This window comes from Lemur catta, chromosome 4 (assembly GCF_020740605.2).
Source record: "Lemur catta isolate mLemCat1 chromosome 4, mLemCat1.pri, whole genome shotgun sequence".
NCBI classification, from domain to species: Eukaryota; Metazoa; Chordata; class Mammalia; order Primates; family Lemuridae; genus Lemur; species Lemur catta.
In genome coordinates, this window is record NC_059131.1 from 56,509,868 (window position 1) to 56,523,278 (window position 13,411).

The 13,411-nt window shown below is 54.3% G+C and overlaps 1 protein-coding gene across 3 annotated transcripts in view; it reads right to left on the reverse strand.

Moving 5' to 3' along the window:
* SFXN5 (sideroflexin 5) overlaps positions 1–13,411 on the reverse strand; it is a 126,529-nt gene that overhangs the window by 52,995 nt on the left and 60,123 nt on the right. For 2 of the 3 annotated variants that reach the window (XM_045549853.1, XM_045549854.1), the window contains exons 9-10: positions 13,280–13,345; positions 1,897–1,987 (exon numbers count right to left, since the gene is read on the reverse strand). In XM_045549853.1, coding sequence (XP_045405809.1) covers positions 1,897–1,987; positions 13,280–13,345 — 157 coding nt within the window. The remainder of the gene's footprint in view (positions 1–1,896; positions 1,988–13,279; positions 13,346–13,411) is intronic. The other variant, XM_045549855.1, reaches the window with a different exon arrangement.

Genomic DNA, 13,411 nt, shown 5'->3' on the forward strand with positions numbered 1-13,411 from the left:
AGAGGGACAAGCCAGAAAATCTCAGACCGAGGGCAGGGGCCCTCCTCCTGAAGGAGTCCCAGGGAGATTAAGACCACTCCAAGGTCACACAGCTGGCAGAGCAGGGCTGTGAGGCTCTTATCTGAAGCTTGGCCGAGGGCAGATTACATCCCAGCTAGATCCAGTCCAGGGCAGCTGGGCGCTGCCCCCTTGTCGGGCTGCTTCTGACCCTGCAGGCCAAAGGTGAGGAATACCAGTTGGGCGGCCTGTTTGCTCAATTAGGCCCCTTAACAAAGTCAGATCTAAAGAGTTATTCCATTAATGGCCCAGGACAGAAATAGCTGAGAGTTCATTAAAAGTGTGGAGTTGCTATAGCAATTATCTGGGTCGGCTGCAGCTTGGCAGGGTAGCTGGTTCTGGGAGTTCATTAGCCTCTGGGCCATCCAGGAGGTGGGGTGCCCAGTAAAGATCTCCTGCCTTCTCATGGGGGCCTTTCCTATCAATGGAATCTGGTCTGCGGCCTCGTTAGTCCTCCCAGAGGCCTGGGCTGTAGGGAGGTGGGTACTGGCACCTGCATTTTACAGACAGGGAAGCTGAGCCTGGAGGAGAAGAACAGGACCAGGACCAGGAGCCTGGGTCTGACTCTAGCTCTTCAGACTGAACCTTGGCACCAAGGCAGTCACAGAACCTCGTGCCCTGTGCTGGGACCGCCCCCATCTTTGTCCTCTGGCACAGAGGGAAAACTGGTGTTATGGTTTAAGTACTTGCTTATCCTTCTCTTTTGACAACTAACTATCCACTGCCTTGTGCTGCTCTCAATGTTGCTTTCTCTTTTTAATTTTTTAAAAATTATGCTGGGCATGGTGCACACTGGTAGTTCCAGCTATTCAGGAGGCTGAGGCAGGAGGATCGCTTGAGCCCAGGGGTTTGAGGTTGCAGTGAGCTATGATGATGCCACTGTTCTCTAGCTTGCACAACAGGGTGAGACCCTGTCTCAAAAAATAAAATAAAATAAAATAAAATAAGAGCCAAACTGGGCTTTCTGGCATCCCCATAACCCAGGCCCAGGGCATCTGTTGTGAGCCGTAAGTCCAGCAAAGGCTCAGCTGAAGGCAGGAGACATCCTTTCTACATACACTTGTGTACCCACAATCACCTGCTTACAAGAGAGGCCTCTAAAATCCAGAGGGCCACAAGACCCAGAGGCTTGAAACCTAAACTAGCAGAAGCTTCCAGCCTTCTTTTGTGCCAGGAACCCCTCTGGCAGTGTGGTAAGGCCTATGCACCCCTCTCACAATAATGTTTCTAAATATATAAAACAAAATACTTAGGATCACAAAGGAATTATATTGATATAAGTTATCAAAATATTTTTAAAATTCTAATATAGTAATACACTAGCTTTTAAACTAATAAATCAAAAAGCAAGATCTAGTTGACATATTAAATATGACTTAGTGTTGAATGTAAAGGATATTTTAAGATCTTTGTAACAACTGTAATGTGACACAAAAATATCTTTGATTTCTATTGGTGACAAAGTCACAGGTCTTGCTTCTTACTGTGGTTTGTTGCCTATATTCATAATGGAAAGAAATGTTAAACTGCAGTTAGAGGTTAGTGTAAACATTTTCCATGACCAAGTTCACGGAGTCCACTGCATTCTGTTTACTGACCCTTGGGGGCCTGGGACCCCAGGTTAAGAATCCCTGTGCTGAAACAGAATCTCAGGCACGGAACTGTCAGTGAGGCCCCATGATCCTGTCCTCTAGCTACGCATTTTGCTCCAGTTCCCCTGGCCGGGCGTCCCCTGGGCATCACGAGAGATGTGGAAGGGCCACCCAGCCTCCTGGGAGCCCTGCAGTCCCCCACACCCGTGCACAGCACATGCGTGTCTATGCACTGTGCAGGTCTTACCTACAGCAGGGAATGGCACAAATCTCTGGACGAGAAGGCGAGTGGCTGGAGTGAACTTGTTGGCTTTCTGAACCAGGACATTAAGGCCCACCTTGGAAAGAAAAAGAAAAAAACAAAAACAGAAAATGTGCACGGTGCTGTAGTGACTTGTGGGAGGAAGGGGGCAGAACTGGAGGGAGGGCAGAGAGAGACGGGCATCGCCTTTCCCCTGCCGTGGCACCTCAGAGCCCTAGTCCCCAGCAACACTCAATAGCGCAGGGTCCTGTGTGGCTACAGTGCCACTGCCCCGTCCTCCCAGGTCACCAGCCCACAAGAAAGAGGGAGGGAGGTAAAGCATCGGACACACACACACTCATACACGTTCACACTCACACATGTACACATCCACAGACACGTTCACGCTCACACATATACACATCCACAGACACACGTTCATGCTCACACACACGTCCACACTCACACATTCACACTGACACATGTACACATCCATAGACACACATTCACGCTCACACATCCACACATCCACACACACTCACATATTCACGCTCACACATATATACATTCACGCTCACACACATTCACACTCCCACATATATATTATACACACACATACACACTGATTCATGCTCACACACATATACACTCATACATACACACACATTCACATAATAAACTCATACACATATACACACACACATATATACACACTCATACACATACACACATATACACTCACACATACGCTATTACACATTCACACACATATGCACACACTCACATTCACACACATATACACACACATTCACACACATGCAGACTCATACACATATACACATATACTCACACATACACACATATACACACACATTCACACACATATACATACACACTCACACATGCACACATGCACACACTCACTCAGCAGAAGGGGGAAGGAATGGAACGGTGCAGGGGTGGGGCTAGGACACATACTCTGCACATAAATAAGTGTAGGAACCCCTCATTCCCACCCCGGCCTCTCAGCACATGGCCTTTCTGAGACCATGAGGGCTCAGGAGAAGGAGACCCGCACACCTGCCCCCAGGCTGCCGGGACAAGCAGAGTAGCTCAGAGCAGGACAGCGGGTGCCATGGACACCCCAGATTCACTGTGCCTGCCTTCGCTCTCGCCCAGCCCAGGACACCAGGCGCCCCACCCCAGCCCCTGCCTGGGCCTCCTCACTCCATCCATCCACCGCCCATGCTGTCCTCCGTCTTTCTAGAGCGCAGGTCTGCCCATGCCCACTACCAGCGGCTCCTCTCACGAGCTGCGTGAGAAGATGCCATCTCCCTCCCGCAGCTGTCCGGCCATCACAACCTCACCTCCCCACTCCCCTGATACCCCACATTTGACCCCACGAGTCCAGTTTGCTGGTCATCAGATGCTACACGAGGCTGCCAGCCGTGGGGCCTTTGCAGCACTGGTCCCCAGGCCTGGGGTGCCTCCCTCCTCCCCTTGGCCCACACCTGTTCTTCCAGTTCTGCCTCCAGCGTCAACGACTAGCAGTGGGACTTGGGCAGGCAAGTCATTTAACCTTTCTCGGCCTCAGTTTCCTTGTCTGTAAAAAGGGAGAGTAGTATCTATAATATCCCAGAGCTATTATAAGAACTGTATGCGAAGTGTTGGGCATGAGCTTGGCACATAAAAGGCCTCAGTGAATGAAGCAATATAATACGATGTCACTGGCTGGGATGGAGGAATCGTGCCTTTTTCATCGTTGTATGTCCACTACTAGGGCTGTACACACCGGCACATAGCACATGCTCAATAACCTGGTGACTGAGGCAGAAACACAGGAACCAACAAACGCCTGCGTGGCGAGATCAGCGAAGGTGGGGAGATGGCGTTCTGGGAGGTTAGGCGAGGCAGAGGCAACGGTTTCTGGTGGGGAAACAGCATGGGCACAGGCATGGAGAGAGTAAAGACAAGATGCATGCGGCCGGACCAGGGGTCGGGGGTGCAGAGGCCTCTGCACTCCCAGACTGAGGCCAGAGCCGGTCCCTGCCCTGTGGATCTTTCCTGGGAAGCAGAGGTGGCCAGGGGTAGCCTGCTCTCAGTTCTGGCACACCCAGTGGCTTAGCAGGCCACTCTGCATCCTCAGGCCTGGTTCTGGCCTCAGCCTTCCGGGTGGCTGGGGAAGATGCAGAGCCTTGGGATGGCCTCCAGGGCTGCTGGGTGTCTGCAGCGGATACAGCAGTCGCTGCACGGCAGGAAGGGCCCGGCCCAGGCTGCAACTGTGAGACCCAGGAAGACAGGCAGTGCCAGCCCGCCAGCCCTCGGGCAGCCCAGCGCCCTGCAGAGCCAGAGTGCTGCCTGGTAAACGCAGCCTGGGCCCTCGGTGCCCGGCCTCCACTTCAAGTCCCAGGCTGATACTCAGAGTCCAATCCTTGTCCTCCCTGCTCGCTCGAGGGAAGGCTGGGAGGCAGGGAGACTAGCAGCAGCTTGGACTCGCCACAGTGGTACAGTGGGGCAGGGAGGGGGAGCTGCCAGCCCACACTGGGCCCTAATGCCCCTGCTACACGGGTAGAACTCGTCAAGCCCAGGTCTCCCCAGCTCTCAGCAGTGATGACTCAGAAATGGCCCCCACCCCAACCCCAAAAGAAGTGCGGTGAGGGAAAGCATGGGAGGAGGCAGACGGCTTTAGTTATGAAGAGGAGGGGGCTCAGGAGAAGCCAGTGAGCACCTCCTCCGAGCCGGCCACTCAGCACATGCTCACATGACAATCTTAATGAAATCCCTACTACAAGGGTTTTGGAGTGGCCCTTTTTACAGATAAGAGACAGGTTCAGAGAGGCTAAGTAACTTTGCCCAAGACCAGACAGCTGCTTTGAGGCAGGTAAAGCTGGGATTTGAACTCAGGGCCTGACAGTTCCAAAGCTTTGCCCTTAACCGCTGTGCTACTCACTTTCCAATGTCTTCCATCTCAAGGAGCGATGCTTTCACGTCTGCATGCCATTCAACAGCACGTCTGCATAGCAAGAGCCTCCCTGGCAAAGGCCAGCTTGGGGGCTTCCAGAGGAGTGGAACAGAGAAGGCGGCTCCTGACCCTTGAGCCATCTCTGACCCCCGCAGCTGGAAGTCAGGAGCTCTGGGTTCAAAACCCCACATGCTCATTTGGGAAGATGCAGGAAGTGCTGGAGGAGGCGGAGCAGGGGCCATTCGAGGAAGAGAGCAGGGAGGCTGGGACCCCTCCCTGTGGCAGCCTCTTGGGGGTGGGCAGGGCTGGAGTACAGTGGCAGGGCAAGGATAAGTGGTGGCCATCAGTTGTAGCAAACATTCAGGCTTGTTCCCCAGCCCCTGCAAGGCCCTCTCCTGCCTGGCCAGCCATTCTTCCCACGGGCTAGGACTGGCACAGTCCAGAGTGAGTCACCCATCCCATCTCCCCAACTGCAGGCAGGAGCCCAGGGTAGGGAGGAAGAAAGAAGAGAAAAAACAGTGTTCTGGTCCCAGGTCTCTCTGGCTTCCTCTTCCCTGAAGCCTACTAGGGTCTCCCCAGTCTGGATGGGATAACATTTAACGAGAAAAACGTATGCTTCTGAGAGCATGGCCAATATACGTGAGCCCAGGGAAGGGGCCAGGAACCAGCGAAGTGGGGAGAAAACCTGGGCGCGTGTGTAGCTGTGAGCTCATGAGGAGTGTGAGGTCACCCTGCACACACACCAGCCATGGGCCCATGGCAGAGAGGGCACGAACACAGAGCAGGCAAGTGGCCACCTACCCTCGCCCCTCGTTGAGCCCCCAGCCCAGGCCTTATTGCCCCAGTGCCTAGGACAGCCACAGCCTGGAAGGAACCCAGGGTGGGCTGCAGACCGGGGGTTGGGAGCCCGTCTGTTCTAGTTCCTCAGGGGCCCTTTGGCCTGGAACATTTGGTGGAGCCCATTAAAATTAAAAAGCCAAGTGGCTGGTGGCTCTGAATGCCAGCTCGTTTTCCCTGGCATGGTGGGTCCTGTTTAAGGGAACCAGCTGGCATTAATGGCACACAACTCATCACGAACAGCAGCTAGCGATCAGAAAACTCGGAGCTAATAATCGGGTTTGGGAAAGATAATGAGATATGGAACAATTGCTGCTGAGGGTCCCCCAGGGTCTGTTTTAACAGCCTCCAAATAAGCTACAAAATAGAAATTAACCAAACAGGAGCTCCATTTTGGCAGAGGGGGAAAATAAACAGGGTGTGGATTTTGCACAAGAATTTCTTGCATGGCCAGCCGCGGGGGTCCCGGGAGAGGCATGACCCCGGGCCCTGTGGGCATCAGCATCGGCCTGAGGGAGGCCACGGGCCTTCTCTGACCACTCCTCCCCAGGCTCTGGCTACCAGGCTAGTGAATTTACCGTGGGCAGCTGACAGGAGGCCACAGGAAGAGGAGGGAAGGCCAGCTTCCTGACAGTCCCCCGAGACAGGAAAAGGGCTGACCAGCACCAAGAACTGTGCCTGCAGTGGGAGCTCCATGACACAAAACCTTTAGTGTCATGAGCTATGTGACTGGTGGCTGCATCCTTAAATACCAAGGGCTCTCCAGGCCACAAGCAGCCTAATTTCTCCAAGGCCAGCAAGGAGCCACTGGCTGGGGCTGGAGCAATGCCTGCATCCCTCTCCCACCTGGACTGCCCCTGCTCACTCCAGCCTGCATGTCCCACCCAGCGGATGCCTCTGTTTCCACGGGCTCCTGGCACTCCACCTTCACACATCCAAAATGAAGGTTGTTGCACTCCTCCTCACCCACACCCTTCCTCCTCACCCATTCCCAGCTCAGCTCCTCATGCCAGAGACCTCAGAGCCTTCCTGGACAGGGGCCTCTCCCAGCCCACATCTAACCATCGCTCCTGGTTCTAGCTCCTGGATATTTTGAATGCGGCTCTTCTCACCCTCTGCTCCCACCACTTAGCACATGTCACCTCTCTCTGGGTGACAGCCCACTCCTAACTGGGCCCCTGCTTCCACTCTTACACCCACTGACCTACTCTCTACAGCAGCCAAAGTGAACTTCTGAAAATGCATGGCCACTTTGGGAGGCTGAGATGGAAGGACTGCTTGAGGCCAGGAGTTTAAGATCAGCCTGGGAAATATAATGAGATTCCCCTGACCCGCATTTCTACCAAAAAATTAAAAAAATTAGCCAGATGTGGTGGTGCATGCCTGTAGTCCCACCTACTTACAAGGTTGAGGCAGGAGGATCTCTTGAGCCCAGGAGTTCGAGGTTACAGTGAGCTATGATGATGCCACTGTGCTCCAGCCTGGGTAACAGAGCAACACTCTCCAAAAAAAAAAAAAAAAAAAAAAGAGCATAGCGACCTGCTTAAAGGTGTTCAGTGGCTGCTCACAGCACCCAAAGAGCCGCACAGCCCTGCAAGACCTCTTAGCCTCGCCTGCTTGGAAGGCTCCGGCCACCTAGCCACCTTCCCGTTCCTCCCAGGAGCCAATCCTCCCCAGGGCCTTCAAGCACTGGCCCCCAGTTCTCCTTGCTTTTCAGCCTCAGCGTGAAGCTCCCTCTTCACTCAGGGCTCCTCTTTTACAGTATCTCAAAGAACCTGGAACTTTCTTCCATGCAACTATCACAGTCTCTAAGCATATATTTATTTACCTTCTTAAAAATGCACAAATCAAAGTAATACATGTATCTGATTAAAATACTGAACAGCACAGAAATATTTTTACCGGTGGACTCTACTAAGTATCCACCTCCCCCAGTAGACTCTAAGTGCTAGGACACACGGCCTGTTTCTCTCTAACTCCTCACTGAATTCCTGGTGCCTGGTGAAACGAGTATGTGCTTAGTAAACATTCCTAGAATAAATGAAGTGAATGATTTCTGAAGCCGGAAGGAAAAAAAAAGGAGCCACAAAAGAGACTTGCCCTGTCAGCCGCTGCTGTCCACCTTAGCAAACACTGAGCGCTACTGTGTGCTAGATCCTGCATGCACGGGCCCAAGAGTACACCTGGGTAGATCACGTCATCCACTCTGTTAGGACAAGGGGCCTAGAGGGGGTGGGCCCCAAGGGCACGAAGGCTTCTGAAGAAGGGGATACCTGACTGAGCCCTGAAAGGTGAGCAATAGGCAGCCAGGTAGGGAGTGGGAAGGGCCTGGCAGAGGTTCAGAGGCATAAAATAGCAGGTAGTCTGCAGGGCACTCAGAGGACAGTCTACAGCTGGCTCTGCAGACTCTACTGGCACCTGCCCTCTGGGGATCAAGGGGCCTGGAGAACAATGGAGAAGGGGGCCTGCCTACAAGGAGGGATGGCATGTGATCAAAAGTTAGATGCACTCTTGGGTGGTGGATAATAATGTAACCAATGGTCAAGGGTTTGCATGGGTGCGGGATAGGGGTGCTAGGGGTGGGCTGGGGAAGGTCAAGGAATCGCCGAAGTACCAAAAATGTCCACCAGAGGGCGTGCCTCGTAGAACAAACTTGGTAACCAAATGGGCCCATGACCCTCCATAGAGGTCAACTGTCCTCTGACCCCAGTCAGCCTGTTGCTTGGCAGTAGGGGCAGCCTGTAACTCTGTCACAGTGGCCAAGTGGCTGTAACAGAGTTATTGATGGCCTAAAGTGTCAGTTAGCTCCAGCTGCAGCTGAGTGGCTTATTAGCTGGCAACAGTGACCAACCATGCCCCTGAACCATGCCCCTCAGGGACCAGGGGGTCGGCTGCTGGGAAACCAATTACACCAGACTCCTTCCACATAGGAGGGGACAACAACTTGTCCTCCCCAGAATAGATGCTGGGCTGCTTTTCGTGTCTGACTCGCCACTGCCAGCATCACCATCTGCAGGCTTCCGAACACTTCAGATGCTGCTACAGGGTCCGTGCAATGGGCCCTCCAACCCAGAAGCCGCTCACTGAAAGCAGGAAGACAACAGTGTGGTCCAGGACTCTCAGGTACCGCCACCCTACCTCCATCAGGCCCCAAGAAGTACACCCTCCACCATAGAGCCAGCCAGGCCCTGTCCTGCAGGACACAGGGCATACTCTGGACCAGGGACAAATATGTGCTGCTTTGGCCAGAAAACACAGGTCTAGGGCCCAAGTATGAAGGTGAGCAGAGGGTCTAACTTTGTTACACCTAAAGCAGCTCTCAAAAAATTTCTCCCAGTGCCCACTGCTCTAGCGGTACCTAGGGAGGGCCTTGACACCAAGCAGCATGGTAATAGTTCCTGCAACCTGGAAAACGGGGAACATGACTTATGCCTCCTCATGCCACAGGGGGAGCAGAACAGTGTGTGATTAAGCCGGGTAAGCTGTCACTGACTTCACCTCGGTGGCATCTATGAAATGGGGATGAGCGCCTAAGCAGTGCCTGGAGCGCTGTGGGCGCTCTGCTAGTGTTAGCCGTTGTGACTATTATTATGATTGTTTGCCAGTCTGACTATCAAGGGAACGTGCAGTTGCCAGCAGGCAAGGGGAACCAGCGGGAGGCTTCAGCCCAGGGATCCCCTGGGACCGCTTCTTGTACTCCAGGGTCTGGGAGTGAAGGTTAACAGACGACCACTTCATCTCATACAGAAAGGACCCCCTAGGGCCCAGAGCCTCTGGGAAAGGAGGTCAGCATTGTCCCAACGGGGAAAGGCCTCAGCCAGCCAAGACCCAGCTGAAGGGCAAGAGTTTGAGGCATGGGCACAAAACGTCTCTCATCACCTGGCTCCACCAACCAGCTCCTGCCCAGTCATGCAGGACTTCAGCCGTGAGTCTTCCTCTCCAGCCCAGGCTCCCTCTCAGCCAGGATCCTGCCCCAGTGACGGTGGTCGGTGTGCTGGGCCTGCCAAGCCCCCCCACTCCTCCTCCAGCCCACTTCTGCCCACACCCTCTGCGTTCCCAGGTCTCTGAACACATGTCGGATTCCGGGCTCGGCCTCCTGAGCAAGGCACTCGTGGCACTTCACGGCCAGTCCTGCTCCTCACTCATCATCATCGCCTCGTCTCCAGCACGCCCCACCTGGCACCACACTCATTTTCTGAGTGTCCCAAATTTGTCATGCTGTCCTCCTGCGTGCCTGCGTGTGCTGGGCCCTCTCTCTGGAACACTCTGCCCTGCCTTCCCCTGGCTCTCGCTGGTCTGTCTGGTGAGTCAGCCCTGTGTGTATTAGGGGCCCTTTCCCCAGTCCCATGACATGCTAGGGTCACCTGCGTCATAATTCTGACTATACCAGAGTGTTCTCAGCTTCCCTCCTCAGCATCTCGGAGGACACGCCAGTCTCTGTGGCTCCCAGTTCCTGTAAAGTGCCTGGCACGCCACAGACCCGACGGGAGCGATGGGTCTTGCCTCCTGTCACCCTCGTGCGGCCACGGCCCATGAGGGCTGCCCACAGAAGTGCTCCGCACCAACTCCGGAACGAAAGAACAGTGAGGATTGAGAGAGGCTTCCTTTGTTAAAAGACAGCAAACTGTTAGATTTCAAAAATAACTTAAGACGGAATTTCTTTTTTATTCTCAAGCAAGAAGCCAGACATTGCCAAATCTATTTAGAAGGTTCACCAAGAGGCTGCTGATCCCACCCTGGTGGTCCTGCAACCAGCATAAGACTGCATTTGGGGACATGCAAACAGGGGTCCCTGGTTCTGGAAGTTGCTGGCCAGGGTCAGGGCTCTCTGGAGAGGGGGAGAGGGCTCTCCAGGGACCACAGAGGAGACTGGCCTCCACTCAGCTCACCCTCAGTCCCTGGGACCTGCTCTTGGCCTGTCAGCCCCCATCCCCGCCACCTGCTTGTAGGGACTCGTTTTAATTAATGCCAGAGCTGGGCCAACCACTGGGGCCGTGACACTTGTTTGCAGGTCATCTCCTCCTAACAGGCTCGCCCTGGGAGGGGATTTGTCACTAATTGAAGCAGAGATCAGTTAATGAGGCTGTGGGACCTGGGGTTCCAGAGAACAAGGGAAAGGGAAATAAAATAAAGGCCCTTTCTCCGGAGGTTTTGTGATTTACACACACAAAAGAAAAGCAAGCAAGCTGCAGATTTTCCAAGTCAGAAACTCCACTCCATCTGCCGGAGTTAGACCCTCACTGTGTGAAGACGTCAGGCGGAGGGACGCCGCCACCGCTACGCTCGTGGTTGGGAGAGGAGAGGGGCCTCCTGAGGCCAGCAATCACTCAGCAACCTAATTAATAAGTATTTGTGGAGCAGCGCTCCGTGCTCCCCTCTGCGGGGGAGAAGACACAGTGCCTGTCCCTGGCTAACTTGTAATCCAGCTGGGAAGGGGCTCAGAACTCGGGACGTGGGGAGGACGGGACCCGGTGCAAGTGCGAGTGGGGAGGATGGAAGTTTCTAGGACCTGGGTGGGGGAAGCAGTATGGGCTGGAGTGGTCAGGGAGGGCTCCTCAGGGGGGTGCTGGAGCTAGGCAGGGAGGAGGGAGGAGGGCGTCCCCAGCACATTCCAGCATGAGGCTTCATCCCTGCCGGGCAAGCCCCCAACTCTGGGAACCCTGGAGGGCCCCAAGTCCCCCAGTAACTCTGCTGGGCCTGTCTTTGGAACCCCTACCCCGCAAGTCTGGGCTAGGCTTGCCCAGGGAAGTGGTTGGGATGGGATGGCTGATGGGCCCCTGGGTGGGACAGTGAGGACTGGGGACACGGAGCCCTGAGCTCTGGAAAGAAGCTGAGTTCCTGTTCCTGGAGCCCCAGGCCTGCAGGAGAAGCGAGTCCCACCAGGACGACGATCCCCTTCTCCCAAGCCCTTTCCATTCAGGGCCACTCAACATCCTTCGCTACGTGGCCTCTTCCTCCCAGCTCCTCCCCACGTCACCCTTAGTTCTCAGAGGAGGAAAGGGGGTTTTCACGCTTCTCACCAGGCCGACCACCAACTCCTTTCGTCATAAGGAACACGGAGGAGGTGAGTGAGCCCTTTCCCCGCTCAGGAGGGTGCCTGGCCATAGCCCAGCAAGTCCCCAGAATCAGGGACCCCCAGTCTGTACGACTCCCAAATGCAGCCTCATGCTGGCTGCAGGACCACCAGGGTGGGGTGAGCTGTCTCCCGGCGAGCCGTCGAAGTAGATTCGCAAGGTCTGGCTTCTCGCTTCCGTTAAGACATGAGGATTTAGGAAAGGAAAGAGATCTTGGGCATGAGATGGGATGTCCCACTTCACAGCTATTTGGAGATGACTTGGTCTACGTGGGAGTAAAATAAATGAGGCCATTTCAGGACAACCCCAAATCCCTACATTAGAAGAATAGCAAAATAAACTATGATGCATGGCATCATGGGTTATTACACAGTTGTGAACAATTATCATACAGTATTCATTTAATGACACTGGAAAGATGCAGAAAGTAGGTTTTACCAAAAGATTATTATATGTGAATTCTTTCATTATATGTGAATTCTTTTTTTTTTTTTTTTTTCTGTAGACAGGGTCTTGCAATGTTGCCCAGGCTGGAGCGCAGTAGCTATTCACAGGCACAATCATAGCTCACTACAGCCTCGAACTCCTGGGTTCCAGTGATCCTCCTGCCTCAGCCTCCCGAGCAGCTGGGACTATGGACACGGGCTACCATGCCCAGCTATGTGAATGTTTTTTGATTTGCATTTTCAAATTATTTTTTTCTTACCAATTGCATGTGTTAATTATGTAATGAATGAAATGACGAAGCTATGAAGGGACCCTTCGCCCTCTGGAGTCAGCCGTAGGAGGCCTTCCCAGTGGGGATCTAGAGAGTGCCAGACAGAGGCACGAAGTGGGTTCAAGGGTGGGACAAGGTCCTGGTGGCTTGAGCATCACTGTGGCTCTGGCCCAGGCCTTCACTATGTCACCTGCCCTCTGCCCTCATCTGGGAAACAAGGACCCACCATCCATCCTACACTCACAGTCTACAAGTCTCCCCTACTGAGTGGCTGCTCTTGTCTCAAAGTCCTGTGGAGACTCAAAAGGAGCCTAATGTCCCTGTCTTACAGGGGACCTGTCTTACAGGTCCTCGGGAAGGACTGGACATGTGACTGTGTGACCAAGGTCACAGAGAGGGAATAACCCGGCAGCTGAGCGAAGGGGAGCCGGCACAGGGGCCAACCTTCCAGGGTCAATCCCGTGCCCTTCCCCTCAGCTGCGTCCCTGAGCATGAAGATCAGCTCCTCTGAGAAGATGCTAGGTAACCACGGCCCCTCTCGGTCAGACGTGCTGCCCACGGCCCCCACGGGCACCGCCCCACCGCCCCGCCTGCCCTCCAAGGCATGGAGTGCCAGTTTGTGCTCTCTCCCTGTCAGAGTCTCCTCTCTGGCTAGAAAGCCTGCCCTGGCGGCCCACCCATGGAAGCTGCCCACCGCACCGCTGCCGGCCCCGGCCCTCAGACAAGGTCCCCCTGCAAAGCTGATGGGGCGGGACAGCAGCGGGGCCAAGAGGAAGGAGGTGGGGAGGAGGTACTCACAGCAATGGAGACAGCACTGATGACAGCGCCCAGGTAGCCCTGGATGAACTTGGATGCAGGTGAAGGCTGGAAGACAGGGCAGAATTTCAGGCCTGCTGGGTGCCCGAGGCTCCCGCACTCCACCCTTGCAAA